General features: G+C 39.9%; 1 protein-coding gene across 2 annotated transcripts in view; it reads left to right on the top strand.

The window, feature by feature from the left end:
- NDUFS1 (NADH:ubiquinone oxidoreductase core subunit S1) overlaps positions 1-19978 on the top strand; it is a 39382-nt gene that overhangs the window by 4879 nt on the left and 14525 nt on the right. For both annotated transcript variants that reach the window (XM_047773311.1, XM_047773312.1), the window contains exons 4-14: positions 2217-2324; positions 4065-4141; positions 5295-5376; positions 5468-5598; positions 6050-6235; positions 8181-8315; positions 9147-9261; positions 10241-10386; positions 10597-10725; positions 15762-15891; positions 19471-19631. In XM_047773311.1, coding sequence (XP_047629267.1) covers positions 2217-2324; positions 4065-4141; positions 5295-5376; positions 5468-5598; positions 6050-6235; positions 8181-8315; positions 9147-9261; positions 10241-10386; positions 10597-10725; positions 15762-15891; positions 19471-19631 — 1400 coding nt within the window. The remainder of the gene's footprint in view (positions 1-2216; positions 2325-4064; positions 4142-5294; positions 5377-5467; positions 5599-6049; positions 6236-8180; positions 8316-9146; positions 9262-10240; positions 10387-10596; positions 10726-15761; positions 15892-19470; positions 19632-19978) is intronic.

The raw sequence follows: 19978 nt of genomic DNA, 5'->3' as shown, positions 1-19978 counted from the left end.
TTACAAATAAATGCTTATCTAGACATTTGTTTTCTAGAATAAATTATTAGTTAATATAAGTAAGTTTAGGGAAAAGTAACCTTTCTTTGTTTTGAGCCTGCTTGATGCTTCTCACTTTTATGTAGCTTTCTATTTTTTGTATTATTTCTAGGAATGTGTCTTACAAAGTACGTGAATGGAGGTTCTCAAATTCAGGCTCTAAATATTTAATTTCTCTGAATTCTTCAAAACTAAAAAAATTGGTCATGGAGATTAATGCTTCATTCCATCTGTAAATTATTTCAGAACTAAATGTTCTTTATTTACTTTAGCAATAATTTCTAGACTATCTGCCAGGCACAGACATGCAAATAATGAATATATCATGTAACAAAAGTATGTTCAAGGTACAGTATAGAATTTTGGCCTGTCTAGGAGGTGGTAGAAAGAGATGTTCAAGTAATCCCTGAGGAGATTTTAAAGGATGAGCAGGTGTTTATATGCGGACAGTGAAACTTCAAGTAGTTTGGTATTGATGAGACATAATATGTACATAGAAGAGGAGATGACAGGAAGTCAAGTTATTCTGGCAGAGAAAGTCTAATCATGAAAGAAGATATATGCAGTGTTAAAGAGCTTGTAGTTTGACCCATTGAGCATTTTCATGGCTTTAAGCAGTATGACAGTGACTGTAGCAGATGCTGTCTTAGAGAATAATAAGACTGGAATGAGAGATGGAGAGAGTATATCTTGCATTAGTGGAGCAGGAGATGAAAGGGCAGTGGGACTGAAAACATAAGGGTATATTCAAGGGAGAGTGAGATGTGGATACACAGGCCTTTAGGAATTTTGAAGAGCAGAGGAATGTTTGTAATTTCTGGCTTTGTTGCCTTATTTAGAGGTATATAGTAAGACAGAAGTAGGTGGTCTGTGGAGCATAGGCATGCAAATACCTATTTAAATCTAAAGCTTGGAGAAGTGGAGGACTCTCAGGGCTGCAGATGGAGATCTGGATGTAATCATGAGGTAGTGTCAGCTAGTATGAAGGTTGAAAATACAGTGGACCGACCCACTGCTGTCTAGCACTTAGGAAGACTTGATATGTTTTTGATATGTTTTTGCTAAATAGCTAAAATTGTTGAGATTGCTTTAGAGTGAAGGCCGAGGATGGAAGAACTAACTCCATAGTATATTCGAATACATTTATAGGCTCAGATAATTGGTAGAGCAGAACAGTCTCCCTCACTACTCACTAGGCATTTGGTAACTAGGAAGAGCTTCAGCCAACAGTGAGAGTAAGAGTCCTGGGTGTAATATATGGAGCCAAAGATAGAACCAGGTCACTCCCAGCTAGATGATATGAAATGGAGTCTAGGAGTTCCCCTCGTGGTGCCGTGGTTAACAAATCCAACTAGGAACCATGAGGTTGCCGGTTCGGTCCCTGCGCTTGCTCGGTGGGTTAACGATCCGGCGTTGCCGTGAGCTGTGGTGTAGGTTGCAGACGCGGCTCGGATCCCACGTTGCTGTGGCTCTGGCGTAGGCCAGAGACTACAGCTCCGATTGGACCCCTAGCCTGGGAACCTCCACATGCCGCGGAAGTGGCCCAAGAAATAGCGAAAAAAAAAAAAAATGAAATGGAGTCTAATCCAAAGGAGAAGAACTAGGAATTCCCATTGTGGCTCAGCAGTAACAAATCCAACTAGTATACATGAGGACATGGGTTCGATCCCTGGCCTCCCTCAGTGGGTTAGGGATCCGGCGTAGCTGTGAGCTGGGTGTAGGTTGTAGGCCAGTAGCTATAGCTCCGACTTGACCCCTAGTCGGGGAGTTTCCATATGCCCAGAGTGCGGCCCTAAAAAAAAGAAGAGCTAGTCAAAGAGGATGTCCAGGTATGAAGCCACTAGGACGGAGTTTGTAGACTCTTGTTCACAGTAGAAAGGCTTAAGGAGTCAAGCTTTCAGCATAGTCTGAGGATACTTTATCCATTTTCTTCCACATAGGGTACAGACATGGTGAGGATCTTTAAAGAGGTAGCTTCAGAGCAGACAGAGGTTAGAGTCAAGAGCAAAGAAAAGGAGCAAATGTCTTTGGGGATGATGTAAGAATGGAGATGCGGATATTTGTAGATAGGTAGGGGGTGGCCTCATGTTGAGGTCTTTTTTCTTTTACCTTTTTTAGATAAGACAAGGATAAGATCAGGTTATTCTAATGCAAACATTCTTTACTTTGTCTTCTAGGCTTGTGAGAAGGTTGGCATGCAGATCCCTCGATTCTGTTACCATGAAAGGTTGTCAGTTGCTGGAAACTGTAGGATGTGCCTTGTTGAAATTGAGAAAGCTCCTAAGGTACTTAATGCCTAAAATTCCACACTACATTGTAGAAGGTAGAAAACTTTAAATCTTGCAGCAAACTTTATTTAGAGTCAATATTATTATAGTGGAGTATCTAGTCCTATTTACTTTATCTATAAACTTATTTTTTGTGTGATTGATTCTGTTCATTTCAAAACTGGAAGCACATTGATGAAAATGCTTTATAAATATAAGTACCATGTAATTGTAACATATAGAAATAAAGGGGTCTTTTTAGAGCAGTCAGTATTTCCAAATGGCTGTATGACACACGACTAGGATATGGAGTTGCCAAGCAGCACATTATAAGTGCTATGCCTGGGAGTTCCCACTGCGACTCAGTGGTTAACAAACCTGACTATTATTTATGAGGATGCAAGTTCAATCCCTGGCCTCACTCAATGGGTTGGGGTTCTGGCATTGCCGTGAGCTGTGGTGTGGGTCTAAAACGTGGCTTGGATCCTGAGTTGCTGTGGCTGTGGTATAGGCCGGTGGCTGTGGTGTAGGCCAGCAGCTGTAGCTCTGATTCGACCTCTAGGCTGGGAACCTCCATATGCCGCAATAAGGCCCTAAAAAGACCCAGAAAAAGTGCTATGCTCTGCCTTTTTCACTAGAGAAAAGGTTATAGTAGAAGGTTTATTTTGAGTTTAATTTCATTTTGGCTTATGCAATTTTATTTTTTATTTTTATTGTCTTTTTAGGGCTGCACCACAGCACATGGAGGTTCCCAAGCCAGAGGTCAAATTGGAGCTATAGCTGCCAACCTACACCACAGCCACAGCAACACCAGATCCGAGCCACATCTGCAACATACACCACAGCTCATAGCGACATGGGATTCTTAACCCACAGAGCGAGGCCAGGGATCAAACCTGCGCCCTCATGGATGCTAGTCAGATTCATTTCTGCTAAGCCACGACAGGAACTCCTGGGTTATACAATTTTAAATCAGTAGTGCTTGCTAATCAAAACACAGTTATTTGATATTCTGTTTCAGAGCCTCTTTCCCCCCTGCCCCTTTTTAGGGCTGCACCTTTGGTATATAGAAGAACATTCCCAGGCTAGGGGTCAAATCAGATCTGTAGCTGCTGGCCTACGCTGCAGCTTGCAGCAACACTGGATCCTTAACCCACTCCGCAAGGCCAGGGATCAAACCCACATCCTCACAGATTATGTCAGGTTTTTTTTTTTTTTTTTTGGCTTTTTGCTGTTTCTTTGGGCCGATCCCGAGGCATATGGAGGTTCCCAGGCTAGGGGTCAAATCGGAGCTGTAGCCACTGGCCTATGCCAGAGCCACAGCAACTCGGGATCCAAACTGCGTCTGCAACCTACACCACAGCTCACGGCAACACCAGATCGTTAACCCACTGAGCAAGGGCAGGGTCCGAACCCGCAACCTCATGGTTCCTAGTCGGATTTGTTAACCACTGCGCCATGACGGGAACTCCTATGTCAGGTTCTTAACCTACTGAGCCGCGATGGGAACTCCTCAAAGTCTCCTTTAAAAATTGCATTGATTATTAGAATAAAATTAGGAAGATGTCTTATTTGTTTCTAGGAGAAATGTAAAGTGCCAGATTATCATATTATATATTAAAACTAAAAAACTCAGTCTTCAGAAATACTCTATTCTTTCCTTGTTTTCAAATGTATAATTTAATGCTTTTATATATTAGGTTATTTATAATCGCAGATAAATATAAATACTTACAGATTTTTGCATTAACATTTCAGGTTGTAGCTGCTTGTGCCATGCCAGTAATGAAAGGTTGGAATATCCTGACAAACTCAGAGAAATCTAAGAAAGCCAGGTATCTTTATTGTTACTCAGCATAGTGACTTTTCTTACATCAGAAAATTGTGTGTTTCAGTATGTACATCTTCCCTTAGATGAGAAATTCAGTATCAGATTCTGAAGAGATTGGCATGCTTGGCTTCTAGAAGCAGTGGAAGTGAGTACCCATAGAGGAGGTGAAGTTCATAGTTTTGAGCCTAGAGTGGAATCAACAGTTAAAATCCCTTGTTTAGAACCTTGCTCCACTTGTGATGAACAGTGAGTCTGGGGGCCTGATGAACTGAGACTGTTGTGATGATATTGTACTGTACTGTACTGGTGCTGACTTTTTTTTTTTTTTTTTTTTTACTTTGCATTTGTAGGGTTTTTTTTGGGGGGGGGGCAACGGTGGGGCATAGGGGAGTTCCCAGGCTAGGGGGTGATTTGGAGCTACAGCTTCCAGCCTATGCCACAGCCACAGCAATGCCAGATCTGAGCCATGTCTCCAACTTGCATCACAGCTCACAGCAACACCGAATCCTTAACCCACTAAGCGAGGCCAGGGATCAAACCTGCATCCTCATGGATGCTAGCTGGGTTCGTTTCCACTGAGCCACGGAAACTGCTGTGTTTTTGTTTTAAATTAATGCAGATGTTTTCTGGGGACCATTCGGCAACTTTTGGCAATTCTATGTTGTTAACAGTTATACTTTTACTTTTCTAGGTTTTCTAATGCCATTTTATTCTAGGTTCTAATTATATGTTAATGCTTTTAAGATGGTTACTTTAACCTTCCTTCTTTTTTTTTTCTTTTTAGGGCTGTACCCTCAGCATAAGGAAGGTCTCAGGCTAGGGGTCAAATTGGAGCTACAGCTGCCGGCCTACACCACAGCCACACCAACTCGGGATCAAAGCTGTGTCTGCAACTACACCACAGCTTGTGGCAACACCAGATCCCTGACCCACTGATTGAGGCCAGAGATTGAACCCATGTCCTATGGATACTAGTTGGATTCGTTTCTGCTGTGCCACAACGGGAACTCTTCATTGACATTTTTGATAATAAATGTAAAATCATTGCTAACTGTATGAGAACATACATCTGTGACAGTTATGTAAATAGCCTATATGTAAACCATTTTGAATGCCAGCCTTTTACGTCACTTTATGTGTTACAACTTTCCATGCAGAGAAGGTGTGATGGAGTTCTTGCTGGCAAATCACCCGCTGGACTGTCCTATTTGTGACCAGGGAGGTGAATGTGATCTGCAGGTACCTAGACTAATTTTGTAAATCTTTTTAGCTATCTCAAGTTTCAATTTTGTTAGCAAAATTAGGTTAATTTTTTTGTAATCTACTTAAGGACCAGTCCATGATGTTTGGAAGTGATAGGAGCCGGTTTTTAGAGGGGAAACGTGCTGTGGAGGACAAGAACATTGGGCCTTTGGTAAAAACCATTATGACTAGATGTATACAGTGTACTCGCTGCATCCGGTAATTTTTTTCCTTCTCCTTTCTGGGATATCACTTGTATATTTATTTAATATTCACAGAATTTGGTGGAATAACAGAAGAAAAGATGGCAACTTTTATTTGGTGGGAAAAGAGGGATGTAGTTTTCAGTGTTTTTTATATAAGCCAATAAAATGAGTAATTTTTCACTTTTAGTTAACATCAACTTCAGTTGGATTTAAAAATCAAAACTATAAGCACCAACTTTGTGATAACTTGCTGAGCTGTACACATGATTTGTGCAGTCTTCTTTATGTGTGTTATACCTCAAATGCAAACATTTATTGAATTAATTTTTATTCAGAGACTACATTTATCATGGAAAATGTACTCATATCTTTTTAGTGTTTTGAAAATCATTATCTTTGTGATAGTAGGAAGGGATATAATTTTACTGAGTTTGACCATTTGATGGTACATTTTTATTTTGTAGGTTTGCAAGTGAGATTGCAGGAGTAGATGATTTGGGAACAACAGGCAGAGGAAATGATATGCAAGTTGGCACATACATTGAAAAAATGTTCATGTCTGAACTTTCTGGGAATATTATTGATATCTGCCCTGTAGGTGCCCTGACCTCTAAGCCTTATGCCTTTACTGCTCGGCCTTGGGAAACAAGGTATTTTTCATCACTGTATTTTCTGTGCTTTTTTATTTTCTTTATTTCAGCTGTGCTGAACTTCCATATGCTGTGGGTGTGGCTATAAAAAGAAAAAAATTTGGTTCTTATTAGACATTTAGCTAGCTTATTTCTTTATAATTGCAAATCTTTGATAAACATGTTATTTATAAATTTTATTATATCTCTGATTCTTTTGATTAAACCAAGAAATGGAATAGGTAGTTGCAATAAATTTGAATATTTTTAAGGTTGTAGAAACATATCATCAAATTGCCCTGTAATTTTAAACTCCTACCAGAGTATATGGAAATATCTTGAAATTCCATGCTTTAAACCGTGTATTTATTATATGAAAGGTTTAAGGAGTTCAAGGCAGAAAGGAGATAGTATGTAACTGAAATGTTTACATAGAGAATTTTTTTTTTCTCCTTTTCTAATACATATGTTTCTACACTTAATGTTGTGCTACAGGTCTCTGAGACACTTCATTTTTCTTAAATCTTTTTTTAATCTTTGCTGTTCAAATTGAATGAATTCTGTTGATCTGTCATCAAATTCATTCTTTCTTTGCCATCCCAAATCTGCTATTCAGCCCCTATGGTAAATTTTTTATTATAGGTATACTTTTTTTTTTTTTTTGGTCTTTTTGCTATTTCTTGGTATTGGGCCACTCCCGCGGCATATGGAGATTCCCAGGCTAGGGGTCCAATCGGAGCTGTAGCCACCGGCCTACACCAGAGCCACAGCAACACGGGATCCGAGCCGAGTCTGCAACCTACACCACAGCTCACGGCAACGCCAGATCGTTAACCCACTGAGCAAGGGCAGGGACCGAAACCGCAACCTCATGGTTCCTAATCGGATTCGTTAACCACTGCGCCACGACGGGAACTCATATAGGTATACTTTTCAACTCCAAAATTTCTATTTGGTTCCTTTTTTAAAATAATTTCTGTATACTTACCGAGACTCTTGTTGATTCATGGTTTCATACTTCCCTTTAAACATGATTTTCCTTAGTTCTTTGCAGCTGTGCTAATAGTCTTGTTTTATTTTTAAGCAAAGCTTCTCAAGGGTTGCTCTTGTGTCTGCTGCATAGCTTTCTAGTTAGATAATGACTGTGCTCAAATTGTTAGAGCTAATAAAGCTTTCATTGTCTGTGTGACTAGAAGGGCATATTCAAAGTTCAACCTGTTTTCAGGACTGCCCAGCTTATACCTTACACTGGGCTTTTTTGGCTTCTGTGTTGTCCAGGAGCGTGTTAATAACCAGGGCTCTCTCTTGTGCAGCTTCCACTAAGAATGTCCCGAATATGAGTAGCCTCAGACTAGTAGACCCTTTACTTTCCTCAACTCAGTGACCTACGAGATATCACTTATCCCATTTCTCCAAATCAAGTGAGTCTGTCTGTAGGAAAGAAGCGCCTATCTTCATAGCTTGTCCCATCCTGACAGAATTTCCAGTTCAGGGTAGTGGGAAAAGGGATTAAGAATAGTCCCAAGCCAAAACATCTCTGATTTCCAGTGTTCAGCAATTTTTCCACATATAAAAGCTTCTCACGATGTATGCTTTTGTTCACTCTTCAGAGAGCTGAATCAACTTTGTCTAGCTTTATTTTTGCTTTTAGGGTGAGGATTTGTCAAGCTCTTCAATCAGCCATACCCAGAAATCTTGCTTCTCTTATTATTTATTTTGATACTCAGATTGTTAGATTTGGCTATTTGGGGTCCTTCCAGATGGCTTCTGTTTAGATAACAATTTTAAAGACCTCCGTTTTTGTGTTATGGTCTGCTCAAATATGAGAGTGTGAATATATATGTTATTTTTAGAAATTGAGAAAGGAAAGTATTTGTCAAGTTTTTTGGTTTTGGTACCCAGGTAAGAGAAACCTTGTCTTTATTCTCAAAATCAACATAGTAAATATATGTGTTTATTTTCTTAGAAAGACAGAATCCATTGATGTAATGGATGCAGTGGGAAGTAATATTGTGGTCAGCACAAGAACTGGAGAGGTGATGAGGATTTTGCCAAGGATGCATGAGGATATCAATGAAGAGTGGATCTCAGATAAAACCAGGTATATGCTATATTGTTTCCCTTAACTTTTGCAATTGATTTAAAGGAAGTTGTATAATAATTTTTTATTTTAAAGAACAATTTTTATATTTGCAAAACAAAACCATTGAAATCTGGACTGTTTATATAAAGAATTGAATAGAACTGACATTAATAGTCCTAGGTATGTCACTGGCTTTTATATTGAAACATATTTTTTTCTCACAGTTGGAGAAATTGAAGTAAATTAAGATGCTCAATCTATTTCATTTCGTCTCATTTTGTTGGAGAATAGAAACTAAATAAAGTTAGAGTTTGTATGACATAATTTTGATGAAATACATAGAGATACTCAAGTTTTATGAATAAAAATGGTTTGGTTTTCTCCGCTATCAGATTTTTTTTTCTTTTTTGGCTGCCTTCCACATATGGAATTCCCCGGCCAGGGGTCTGATCTGAGCCTCAGTTTCGACCTAAACCACAAGTGTGGCAATGCTGGATCCTTAACCCACTGTGCTGGGTACCCCAGGGCTCCCAAGATGCCGCTGATCCCATTGTGCCACAGTGGGAACTCCTGACAGATTTTTTTTTTAATGTTGTAATTTTAAGATTATTGGGGTAGTTTATAAGAACTCAGCATTTTAGATGGTATTTCAGTTTTAAGTGGTGTTTGTAATATTTATTAGTTCATTTCTGAAGAAACCTGGAATGATTATTTGTATCCAAGTATTTATTATCGTATTTGACCTTTTACCAGTACTATATTTAAATAATTTCTTGTAGATATAAAACTTGAAAATTATAGTTGCCTCTTTATCAAGATTCCACAAATGGTATAATTTCTATTATCTAGATTTGCCTACGATGGGTTAAAACGTCAAAGACTTACCCAGCCGATGATCAGAAATGAAAAGGGGCTCTTGACATATACCACCTGGGAGGACGCACTCTCTCGTGTAGCTGGAATGGTAAAAATTTGAAACAGAGAATACATATCTTTGTGATTGTATTTCATCTTTCTAATGAAGGGAGGATATGTTTCTCTTCTTTCTTCTTGCCAAGATTACCTTTTTTTTTTTTCTTGTCTTTTTGCTATTTCTTGGGCTGCTCCCGCAGCATATGGAGGTTCCCAGGTTAGGGGTCGAATCGGAGCCATAGCCGCCAGCCTACACCAGAGTCACAGCAACGCGAGACCCGAGCTGGGTCTGCAACCTAGATCACAGCTCACGGCAACGCCGGATCTTTTAACCCACTGAGCAAGGGCAGGGATCGAACCCTCATCCTCATGGTTCCTAGTCGGATTCGCTAACCACTGAGCCACGACGGGAACTCCAAGATTACTTTTTATTTAGCAAACACTTATTGAGAGTCCTATACCAGACGTCATGCTAGATGTGGGGATATAGAGACTCCTACAGTCTTACAGTAGGCAGTTACATATGCTGCTTTGGGTAGTTGTGCAGAAGATGGTATGTGAGAGAGCACGTCGGAGGGATGCCTAATCAGGGCTAGTATATTACCTAGAAGGTGACTCCTTGGGCAAAGTCTAAGCATGAATTCAAGCTTTCCAGAGCAAAAATAGGGGGAATGGCTTTCTGGTCAGAGAAAAGCAACATACGTTAAGGGCTTGAGGGATCAGATACTTCCGAAGAAGTTGTATTTAACTATAACTCCATGGTCTTCAACTTCCAGAACTCATTTTGAGTCCCCTTTGTTCCTATTTTAAAACAAAGAGCTTTATTTCAAGCTGATGTTATTAACCTTGGTTCCATATACACTGTTTCTCACTCTTAGATTAATAATTGGTATAAAGCTTTTCAGTCAGAAGTTTGTTGCCTTTTTTTTTTTTGTACTTGAAAATGACTGTATTATTGTTTTCTGAACAGTTCATAGTGATCTTTTGCTGAATGAGAGTTTCTTGCTGATATCCTTGTCACCTGTTTTTAGTTGCAGAGTTTTCAAGGCAACGATGTGGCAGCAATTGCTGGTGGCTTGGTGGATGCTGAAGCCCTGGTAGCTCTCAAAGATTTACTTAATAGAGTGGACTCGGACTCCCTATGCACTGAAGAAGTCTTCCCTACAGCAGGAGCTGGGTGAGAAATTTGAAGCTAGGATCTAGGCTTTCTTTCTTTTTCTTTTTCTTTTTCTTTTTGGTTACAAGTTGTTTAATATGTGACAGCTTGGACACTCCAACATACCCACCAGTTTATTTTCACACCGAGACCAAAGTCAAACCAAGAGCTGTTAGAGAATCTAATTATTAACAAGTATCTGAACACCTTGATGTAATTTTGTGTTTCCAGCACAGATCTACGTTCCAATTATCTTCTTAATACTACAATTGCTGGTGTGGAAGAGGCAGATGTTATCCTCCTGGTTGGTACAAATCCACGTTTTGAGGCACCATTATTTAATGCTAGAATTCGAAAGAGGTTAGTAATAATATTCAGGGTTTTAAAACATTTATATAGGAATTTGTTTTATATATGAAAATGACTATTTTAGCTGATTCCTAATAGTGTTATTGGGAATGAGACTCAAAAAAAAACTGGAGGGCAGTTTCTAACAGGTCCATTACCCCCTTCTCCCCCTACTGATCTTTCCATTTTATTTTTTTAGTTTGAAATAATTTAAGATATTGAAATGGTCTTCGTATACCCACTTTTGGGTAATATTCACTCAGATTAATCGGTGTTAATACTTTATATATTTTTTATTATTCTCTCTCCATGTGTATATTGGCATAAATATAATCATTTGAAAGTAAGTTGTTGGAGTTCTCTTTGGCTCAGTGGGTTAAGTATCTGGCATTGTCACTGCAGAGGCTTGGGTCACTGCTTTGGCCGGGATTGATCCCTGGTCGGGGAACTCCCGTGTGCCACGGGCACAGCCGAAAAAAAAAGAAAGAAAGAAAAATGTTGACATGGTGCCCTTTTTATCCCATACTAAGTACTCCTGTGTGGATTTCCTAAGAACAAGGGACATTATTTAAAAATGTGATTCTCTGTTTAATCAAGAATTTAGTATTGGGGAGTTCCTGTTGTGGCTCAGTGGTTAACGAATCTGACTAGGAACCATGAGGTTTCGGGTTCGATCCCTGCCCTTGCTCAGTGGGTTAAGGATATGGCGTTGCCGTGAGCTGGGTGTAGGTCACAGAAGCAGCTCAAGATCCTGCGTTGCTGTGGCTCTGGCGTAGGCCAGCGGCTGTAGCTCCGATTTGACCCCTAGCCTGGGAACCTCCACATGCCATGGAAGCTGCCCAAGAAATGGCAAAAAGACAAAAAAAAAAAAAAGGGAATTTAATATTGGAAGTTCCCCTTGTGGCACAGTGGAAACAAATCCAATTAGTATCCATGAGCTATAGCAGTGTAGCTCCAATTCGACCCCTAGCCTGGGGTTGTCCATATACCTTAGGTGGGGCACTGAAAAAAAGAGAGAATTTAATGTTGATATAGTATTATCTAATCCTCAGTTTATTCAGATTTCACTGATTTTTCCATAATTTCTTATATAATAATTTCTTCCTGACCAGGATCCAGTCTGGAATTACACATTGAAATTAGTGTCATGACTCTTCAGTCTCTTTTTTTGAAATTTTTTTGAGAAGTATGGGAAAGTTATTTTGTAAAATACCTTGACATCTTTTTATATCTTAAAGGACTTATGAAAAAGTTGACCATATAATTGATTGTCTAAACTGGGACACTGCTAAGAGTAAAAGGGGAATTGTTAATTATTCCAGAATGACAAGTAAAAATCACCACTGTCTCAGACAAACAAGAATATATGGTCACTACATTTAAAACTATTTTTGGAGGAGCTAGATCCGTACTTCTCTGTCAGAGAGAATAGATATGTATGATGTAGAGTTTTTAAATTTTTTTTTTTTTGCTGCACCCACAGCATGCGAAAGTCCTGATGTAGTTTGTTTTTATGAACTTGATTTAAATGGCCTTAATGGATAGTTAGGAGATAATTTACTCTGCTTTGTAGATATGGCAAAATTAAAACTCTAGATCATTTATTCTAAAATTAAAGTCTTGGGAGTTCCCATTGTGGTGCAGAGGAAACAATCCAACCAGTATCCATGAGGCCTCACTCACTGTGGGTTGGGGATCTGGTGTTGCCGTGAGCTGTGGTGTAGGTCACAGATGTGGCTCAGATCAGGTGTTGCTGTGGCTGTGGTGTAGGCCAGCAGCTGTAGCTCCAATTTGGCCCCTAGCCTGGGGACCTACATATGCCACAGGTACAGCTATAAAAAGCAAAAAATAAAAAAGTAAAAATTTTAGTTTTATTAAAGTCTTTGTTAATAGCTAGCTTAGAGTTAGAACTCTTACATAGCAAATTAATTCATTGGATTGCCTTGGTATTTACAGGCACACCTTGGTATTTACAGGCAAATACTGTGTTTTTTGCAAATTTAACGTTTGTGGCAGCCGTGTGTTAAGTAAGTCTGTTGGCACCATTTTCCAACAGCATTTACTCACTTTGTATCTGTGTCTTATTTTGGTAATTCTCAAAATATTTGATATTTTTTCATTATTATTTGCTACAGTGATTTGTAATCAGTGATCTTTGATGTTACTATTATAATTATTTGGAGACACCACAAACCACATCCATATAAGAATGGTGAACTTAACTGATGAATGCTGGTGTGTTCTGACTGTGCTGCCAACTGGCCACTCCTCCCTCTCTCCCCTTCTTGGGTCTCCCTGTTCCCTGAGACACAACAGTATTTTTAAATTTTACGGCCACACCCTCAGCATATGCATATTCCTGGGCCAGGGATTGACTCTGAGCCACAGCTGCAGGAATGCCGGATCCTTTAACCTACTGTGCCAGGCTGGGGATCAAACCCACACCTCTGCAGTGACCTGAGCCAGTGCAGTCAGGTTCTTAGCCCACTGCACCACAGCAGGAACTCCTTCAATATAACAATATTGATAGGCTTCTAAGCTTTCAAGTAAATGGAGTATTCTCTTTAAATCAAAAGCTAGCAATGATTAAACTTACTGAAGGAGGCATGTTGAAAACTGAGATAGGCTGAAAGAGACCTCTTGTGCCTGTTAGCCAGGTTGTGAGTGCAAAGTATAAATTATTGAAGGAAATTAAAAGTACCACTCTAATGAGCACAAGAACAAGGAGTTCCTGTCATGGCTCAGCCATTAGCGTACCTGACTGGCATCTCTGAGGATGCAGGTTCTATCCCTGGCCTTGATTGGTGGGTTAAGGATCCGGTGTTGCTGTGAGCTGTGGTGTAGGTCACAGATGTGGCTCAGATCTGGCATTGCTGTGGCTGTGGTATAGGATGGTGGCTACAGCTCCTATTGGACTTCTAGCCAATATGGGAAACTCAATATGCTGCGGGTGCGGCCCTCAAAAGACAGAAGAAAAATAAAATTTTTAAAAAAGAATGATAAGAAAGCAAAACAGCCTTATTGTTGATACAGAGAAAGTTTGAATATTCTGTATAGGAGATCACAGCAGCCACAACATTCCCTCAAGGCAAAGCCTAATCCAGAGCAAGATCCTAACTCTCTTCAGTTCTGCAGGCTGAAAGAGGTGAGGAAGCTTCAGAAGAAAAGCTGAAGCCAGCAGAGGTTGGTTCATAAGACTTAGAGAGAAGTCTTAACATAACATAAAGGTGCAAGGTGAAGCAAGTGCGTACTTAGAAGTCATCCGGAAGATCTAGCTAAGATGATTAATGAAGGGGCTACACTGAACAGATTTTCAGTGTAGACAAAAGAGCCTCATATTGGAAAAACGTGCCATCTAGGACTCTCATAGCTAGGGAGGAGAAGTCAGTGCCTGGCTTCAGAGCTTCAAAGGACAGGCTATTTTCGGGGCTAATGCAGCTGGTGGTAACTTTAAGTTGAAGTGCTTAATTTACCATTCTGAAAATCCTAGGGCCCTTAAGAATTATGCTAACTCTGTTCTGCCTATACTCGATCAATGGAACGACAAAGCCTCGATGACAACATATCTGTAACATGGTTTACTGAATATTTTAAGTCCATTGTTGAGACCTACTGCTCAGGAAAAAAAAAGATTCCTTTCAAAATACTACTGCTAATTGATAATAACACTTGATCACCCAAAAAACAAAAGCTCTGAAGGAGATTGCAATAAGATTAATGTTGCTTTGTGCCTGCTAACACATCATCCATTCTTCAGCTCATGGATCAAGGAGTGATTCAATTTTCACGTCACTATTTAAGAAATACACTTTATAAGGCTGTAGCTGCTGCCATAGGTAGTGATTCTGCTAATGGATCTAGGCAAAATAAATTGGAAAACACCCACCATTCTCAATGTGATTAAGAACATGTGAGTCATTGGAAGAGGTCAGGATGTCAGCGCTGAAAAGAAGTTTGGAAGAAGTTGATTCCAGCCCTAAGAGCTCAAGACTTCAGTGGAGGAAGTAATTGTGGATGTGGTGGAAATTGAGATGTAGAGCCTAAAGATGAGATTGAATCACTGCAACCTCATGATAAAACTAATGGATGAGGGGTTGCTTCTTATGGATAAGCAAAGAAAGTGGCTTCTTGAAATAGAACCTGCTTTTGGTGAAGATTCTGTAAATTGTTGAAATTACAACAATGGATTTAGAATATTTTATAAACTTGGTTGTTAAAGCAACAGCGGATATGAGATGATTTACTTCCAGTTTCGAAAGAATTTTTACTGTGGATAAAATGCTATCAAATAGCACTCCATGCTGCAGAGAAATTGTTCATGAAAGGAAGTTAATCGATGCAGCAGACTTCATTATTGTCTCCTTTTAAGAAATTGCCACAACTACCCCAGTCTTCAGCAGCTACTACCCTGATCATTCATCAGTTTATCGACATTGAGGCAAGATTTTCTACCAGCAAAAAGATTTCAACTTGCCAAAGATTCATATGATGGTTAGCATTTTTTTAGCAGTAAAGCCTTTTTTTGTTTGTTTTCCTTTTTCTTTTTTTCTTCTTGTGGAAGTTCCCAGGCCAGGGATCAAACCCAAATCACAGAAGTGACAACCCTGAGTTCTGAGTTCTTAACTGAGAGGTCACCAGGGCATTCCTTAGCAGTGAAGTATTTTTTAATTAAGGCGTGTATATTGTTGTGGGGTTTTTTTGTTTGTTTGTTTTACGTAATGCTTTTGTATACTTAATAGACTGCAGTACAATATAAACCTAACTTTTATATGCACTGAGAAGCCAAAAAATTCATGTGAATTGCTTTATTGGAATACTCACTTTACTGTGGTAGTTTGGAACTGAACCCACAATATCTCTGAGGTATGCCTGTATTTTTACATCACTGTTTTTTGTAAGGTACACAGTAACATCTGTTAAATGTTCTGGGAGGGCTTTAGTGTTTTTTAAAATTTCGTAATTTAAATAGATGTAGCACTTAATTGGTAAGACCAATAACTATGCTGACTCAGTGACTTAGCTCTAAAAACTTGCTTTTTTAATTTCAGCTGGCTTCATAATGACTTAAAAGTGGCTCTTGTAGGCAGCCCAGTGGATCTCACGTACAGATATGACCATCTGGGAGATTCTCCCAAAATTCTTCAAGACATTGCTTCGGGTAACCATCCCTTCAGCCAGGTGCTCTTAAGTTATATGTATCTACTGTTGTTGATTTTTAAGTATTATTTTTAAAATTATTATTTTTATAGTAACACAACAGTGATTGCTATTTAAAAAATCTAGAGACTAGTATATAAGAAAGTAAACAGTATCCAAAAATCTTACTACCTCAAATAAGTATAGATGAAACATCTCTTAGTCATTTTCCTATTCACAGATAAAGCAAGATGGATGGATAGGTAAACAAAAACAAAATCACACTTCACGTTTTTATTTATCAGAGTTTAATTTTACTCAAAGTTATCAGAAAAGAAAATGAAGTGAAACTGAAAGAATTAAACTAAACTTGAATGAACTCTTTCTTTACAGCAAGAGTTACTATTCCTAAGAACATTTTTCACTAGTCCTTTTACATGACTTTTTCATTACTGAGTTCTTATTTATATTCCTTTCATTGCCATCTGAAGTCTAGAGTGGTTTTTTGTTCTTCCCCCCCCCCACCCCCGCCCAGAGATGTAGGTGCAACATTCCTTGAGTTCTTCCTTGCTTGAGAATGTTCATTTTATTCCTAAAGAGAGCCTTGGCAAGATGTTAAGTTCTAGGGCTATACTTCTTTTTCCTCTGAACTTTACAGACAGTGCCTTTTGTTACTCTGGAGAAGCCTAATGTCTAGATATTTTGTTGTTGTTGTTGTTGTTGTTGTTGCTATTTCTTGGGCCGCTCCCGCGGCACATGGAGGTTCCCAGGCTAGGGGTCGAATCGGAGCTGTAGCCACCGGCCTACGCCAGAGCCACAGCAGCACGGGATCCGAGCCGCGTCTGCAACCTACACCACAGCTCACGGCAACACCAGATCGTTAACCCACTGAGCAAGGGCAGGGACTGAACCCGCAACCTCATGGTTCCTAGTCGGATTCGTTAACCACTGCGCCACGACGGGAACTCCGATATTTTTAAATTGATATAATTCAGTTGGCCCCTTGGGTTAAGGATCTGGCATCACTGCTGTGGTTTACTCACAGCTGCAGCTCAGGTTCCATCCCTGGCCCAGGAAATTCTGCATGCTGCAGATGTGGCCAAAAACAAAAATACAACAAAAAAAAAGTTACATCAGGCGTTCTCATCATAGTGCAGCGGAAATAAATCTGACTAGTATCCAAGAGAATGCGAGTTCAATCCCTGGCCTCGCTCAGTGGGTTAAGGATCCGATGGTTGCCATGAGCTGTGGTGTAGGTTGCAGACTCAGCTCAGATCTGGCATTGCTGTGGCGGTGGCATAAGCTGGCAGCTATGGCTCCGATTTGACCCCTATCCTGTGAATTTCCATATGACACCACGTACAGCCCTAAGGGAAAAAAAAAAAAGAGTATTTCATACTTGATCTTTCTTTTTGGACAGTGCCATCGGCATGGAGAAGTCCCAGGCCAGGGATCAAACCCGAGCCACAGCAATGACAATGCCAAATCCTTAATGCGAGGCCACCAGGGAACTCCTTACACTTGATTCTTTTTTTTTTTTGTCTTTTTGCTATTTCTTGGGCCACTCCCGCGGCATATGGAGGTTCCCAGGCTAGGGGTCGAGTCGGAGCTGTAGCCACCAGCCTACGTCAGAGCCACAGCAGCAGGGGATCCGAGCCGCGTCTGCAACCTATACCACAGCTCACGGCAACGCCAGATCATTAACCCACTGAGCAAGGGCAGGGACCGAACCCGCAACCTCATGGTTCCTAATCGGATTCGTTAACCACTGCGCCATTACGGGAACTCCTTTACACTTGATTTTTTATCCTTAAAATTTAGTAATTTCACCAGAATGTGTCTTAATGGTGAGGGTTCTCTACCATTTTTTTCATGCTGTACCTTTTTGTTTGAAGATCCAAGATTCTCTTTATTTTAGGGTGTGTAGGTGTGTGGTGGGCTGGTGATTGTTTAAAGGATGTAAAGGGTTCCTATTACTCACACAACATGGTTCAGAAGGTAGGCAGTTTGGCAGATAGTGCTGTTGTCCAAGGATATCATCAAGGCGGGAGCCCGCCTTTCTGCTTTTTTAACCTTAGTGCATTTGCTCACTCACATGTGGTTGTGTATGAGCCTCCTCATGGTTCCAGGATGGTTGCTTCACTCACTGCTTCAGCTGTAGGCAAGCAGAAAGTCAAGTGCAAAGGGACAAAGCAGCCAAATCAGACTGCTTTGTTTGATGTTTTAAAACCATCAGTATTATTTGATCAAAAGTACTTTTTAGGAGTTCCTGTCATGGCTCAGCGGAAACAAATCTGGCTCATATCAATGAGGATTCAGGTTCAGTCCCTGGCCTCGCTCAGTGGGTTAAGGATCCAGTGTTGCCATGAGCTGTGGTGTAGGTGGCAGACAGGCTTGGATCCCACATTGCTGTGGCTGTAGTGTAGGCTGGTGGCTGTAGCTCTAATTGGACCCCTAGCCTGGGAATATCCATATACCTCAGGTGCAGCCCTAAAAAGACAAAAAAAACCCGCTTTTAAAAAATCTCTTGAAGAGGATCCCTCCCCGTTCCCAGAAGGTGATGAGTGTTCTTGAGGAAAGTTTTCTTCTACAATAGGTTTAAATGTATTGTCTTATTAATTAGTTCTTCCTCTTTTGTTAGGACCTCTCAACAGTGCAGATAGATATTGAATCCCCTCTTCTATCTCTTCTGTCATTTTTTCCTTTGTTCTGTTCTTTTTCAGTTTGTGTTAATGTTTAATTTTGTTTTTCATTGTTTCTGGAATGAGGTTCATCTCTACTTTGTTTCTCTTCTAGTACTTTCCTGGATTGTCTAATGAGAATGTCCTAGTATATAATACTCTATTTTACTTCTCTGAGCTCTTTTTAGATAAAGAACTGTTTTTTTTCATTTTCTTTGAGGCTACTGAAAACTGTTTCTAATTTTTTTGAGGCTATTGAAACCTTCACATTTCCTCAGGAAATTCCTCTTGTGATAAATGAATGTTCTTTTGTTTGTGTCTAGATGTAGTTCTCATGTTGATTTCATTGACTGGGCTAGCTGTTTATTGAAGAATGACCCAAAAGATGGGCAGAAAAGTGAACTATTGTAGTCTACAGCTTTACTTCTGGTTTTTCCAACCTCTACCCTATCTTTAGTTTCTTTAGCACTTGAGAAGCATTCCCTCTCAGTTTTGGGTGTTCAGGTAGTTACTATGGTTTAGAGCAAAGCCCTTAAGGTTTTAGGTTTTCTGCTCTGTGACTTAGTGGTCATTGCTTTCTCTGCCTCCTCCTTCCTGTCCAGGGCATTGAGAGAAGATGGAAGGCAGTAGCATCCGGACCTCTATGTGGACATTCCCCAGTTTTCCTGGGACCTACCCATAGTCATTCTGACAAAGGATGTTTGGCTAGGGTTTTCATTCCCAGTGCTTCCTTTTTGAAAATCTGTTTTATCTGATATTTGTTTAGCCATTTCATAGTAGATTGGCAAGATGTTTATGAGTGGGTCCAGCTATACATATGCACATATGTTGACTAAGAGATCAAGAGATTCATGTTAGAACTAAAACTTTGGACAGCATTGTATAGATGCAAATTTGGTTAGGTATAGTCTTTTAAATCAAACTTCCTTTGTTTAAATAGATTCTGAAAGAAGCTAAAAAACCAATGGTGGTCTTAGGCAGTTCTGCACTCCAGAGAAGTGATGGGACAGCAATTCTTGCAGCGGTTTCCAACATTGCTCAAAACATTCGGCTGAGTAGTGGTGTTACTGGTGATTGGAAAGTTATGAATATCCTTCACAGGTATGTTGAGTAGTTGTTTTGTAGTCTATAATTTTGTGTATATGTGTTCCTATTACAAGATCACATTTAGATTTACAGATAACTTAATATTTACCAACATTATCTCCGTGGCAGATATGAAATAGAAACTTTTATTTTGTGTGAAAAGAGCCCAAGATAATAAATAATAAAAATATCAAGGAGGGGAGTTCCTGTCGTGGCTCAGTGGTTAACGAATCCGACTAGGAACCATGAGGTCACGAGTTCGATCCCTGGCCTTGCTCAGTGGGTTAAGGATCCGGCATTGCCATGAGCTGTGGTGTAGGTCGCAGACTCGGCTTGGATCCTGCATTGCTGTGGCTTTGGTA

The sequence above is a fragment of the Phacochoerus africanus genome, chromosome 3 (genome assembly GCF_016906955.1).
Source record: "Phacochoerus africanus isolate WHEZ1 chromosome 3, ROS_Pafr_v1, whole genome shotgun sequence".
Classification (NCBI taxonomy): Eukaryota; Metazoa; Chordata; class Mammalia; order Artiodactyla; family Suidae; genus Phacochoerus; species Phacochoerus africanus.
Note: the sequence above shows the minus strand (reverse complement) of the source record. Positions and strands in the feature narration are given on the sequence as shown.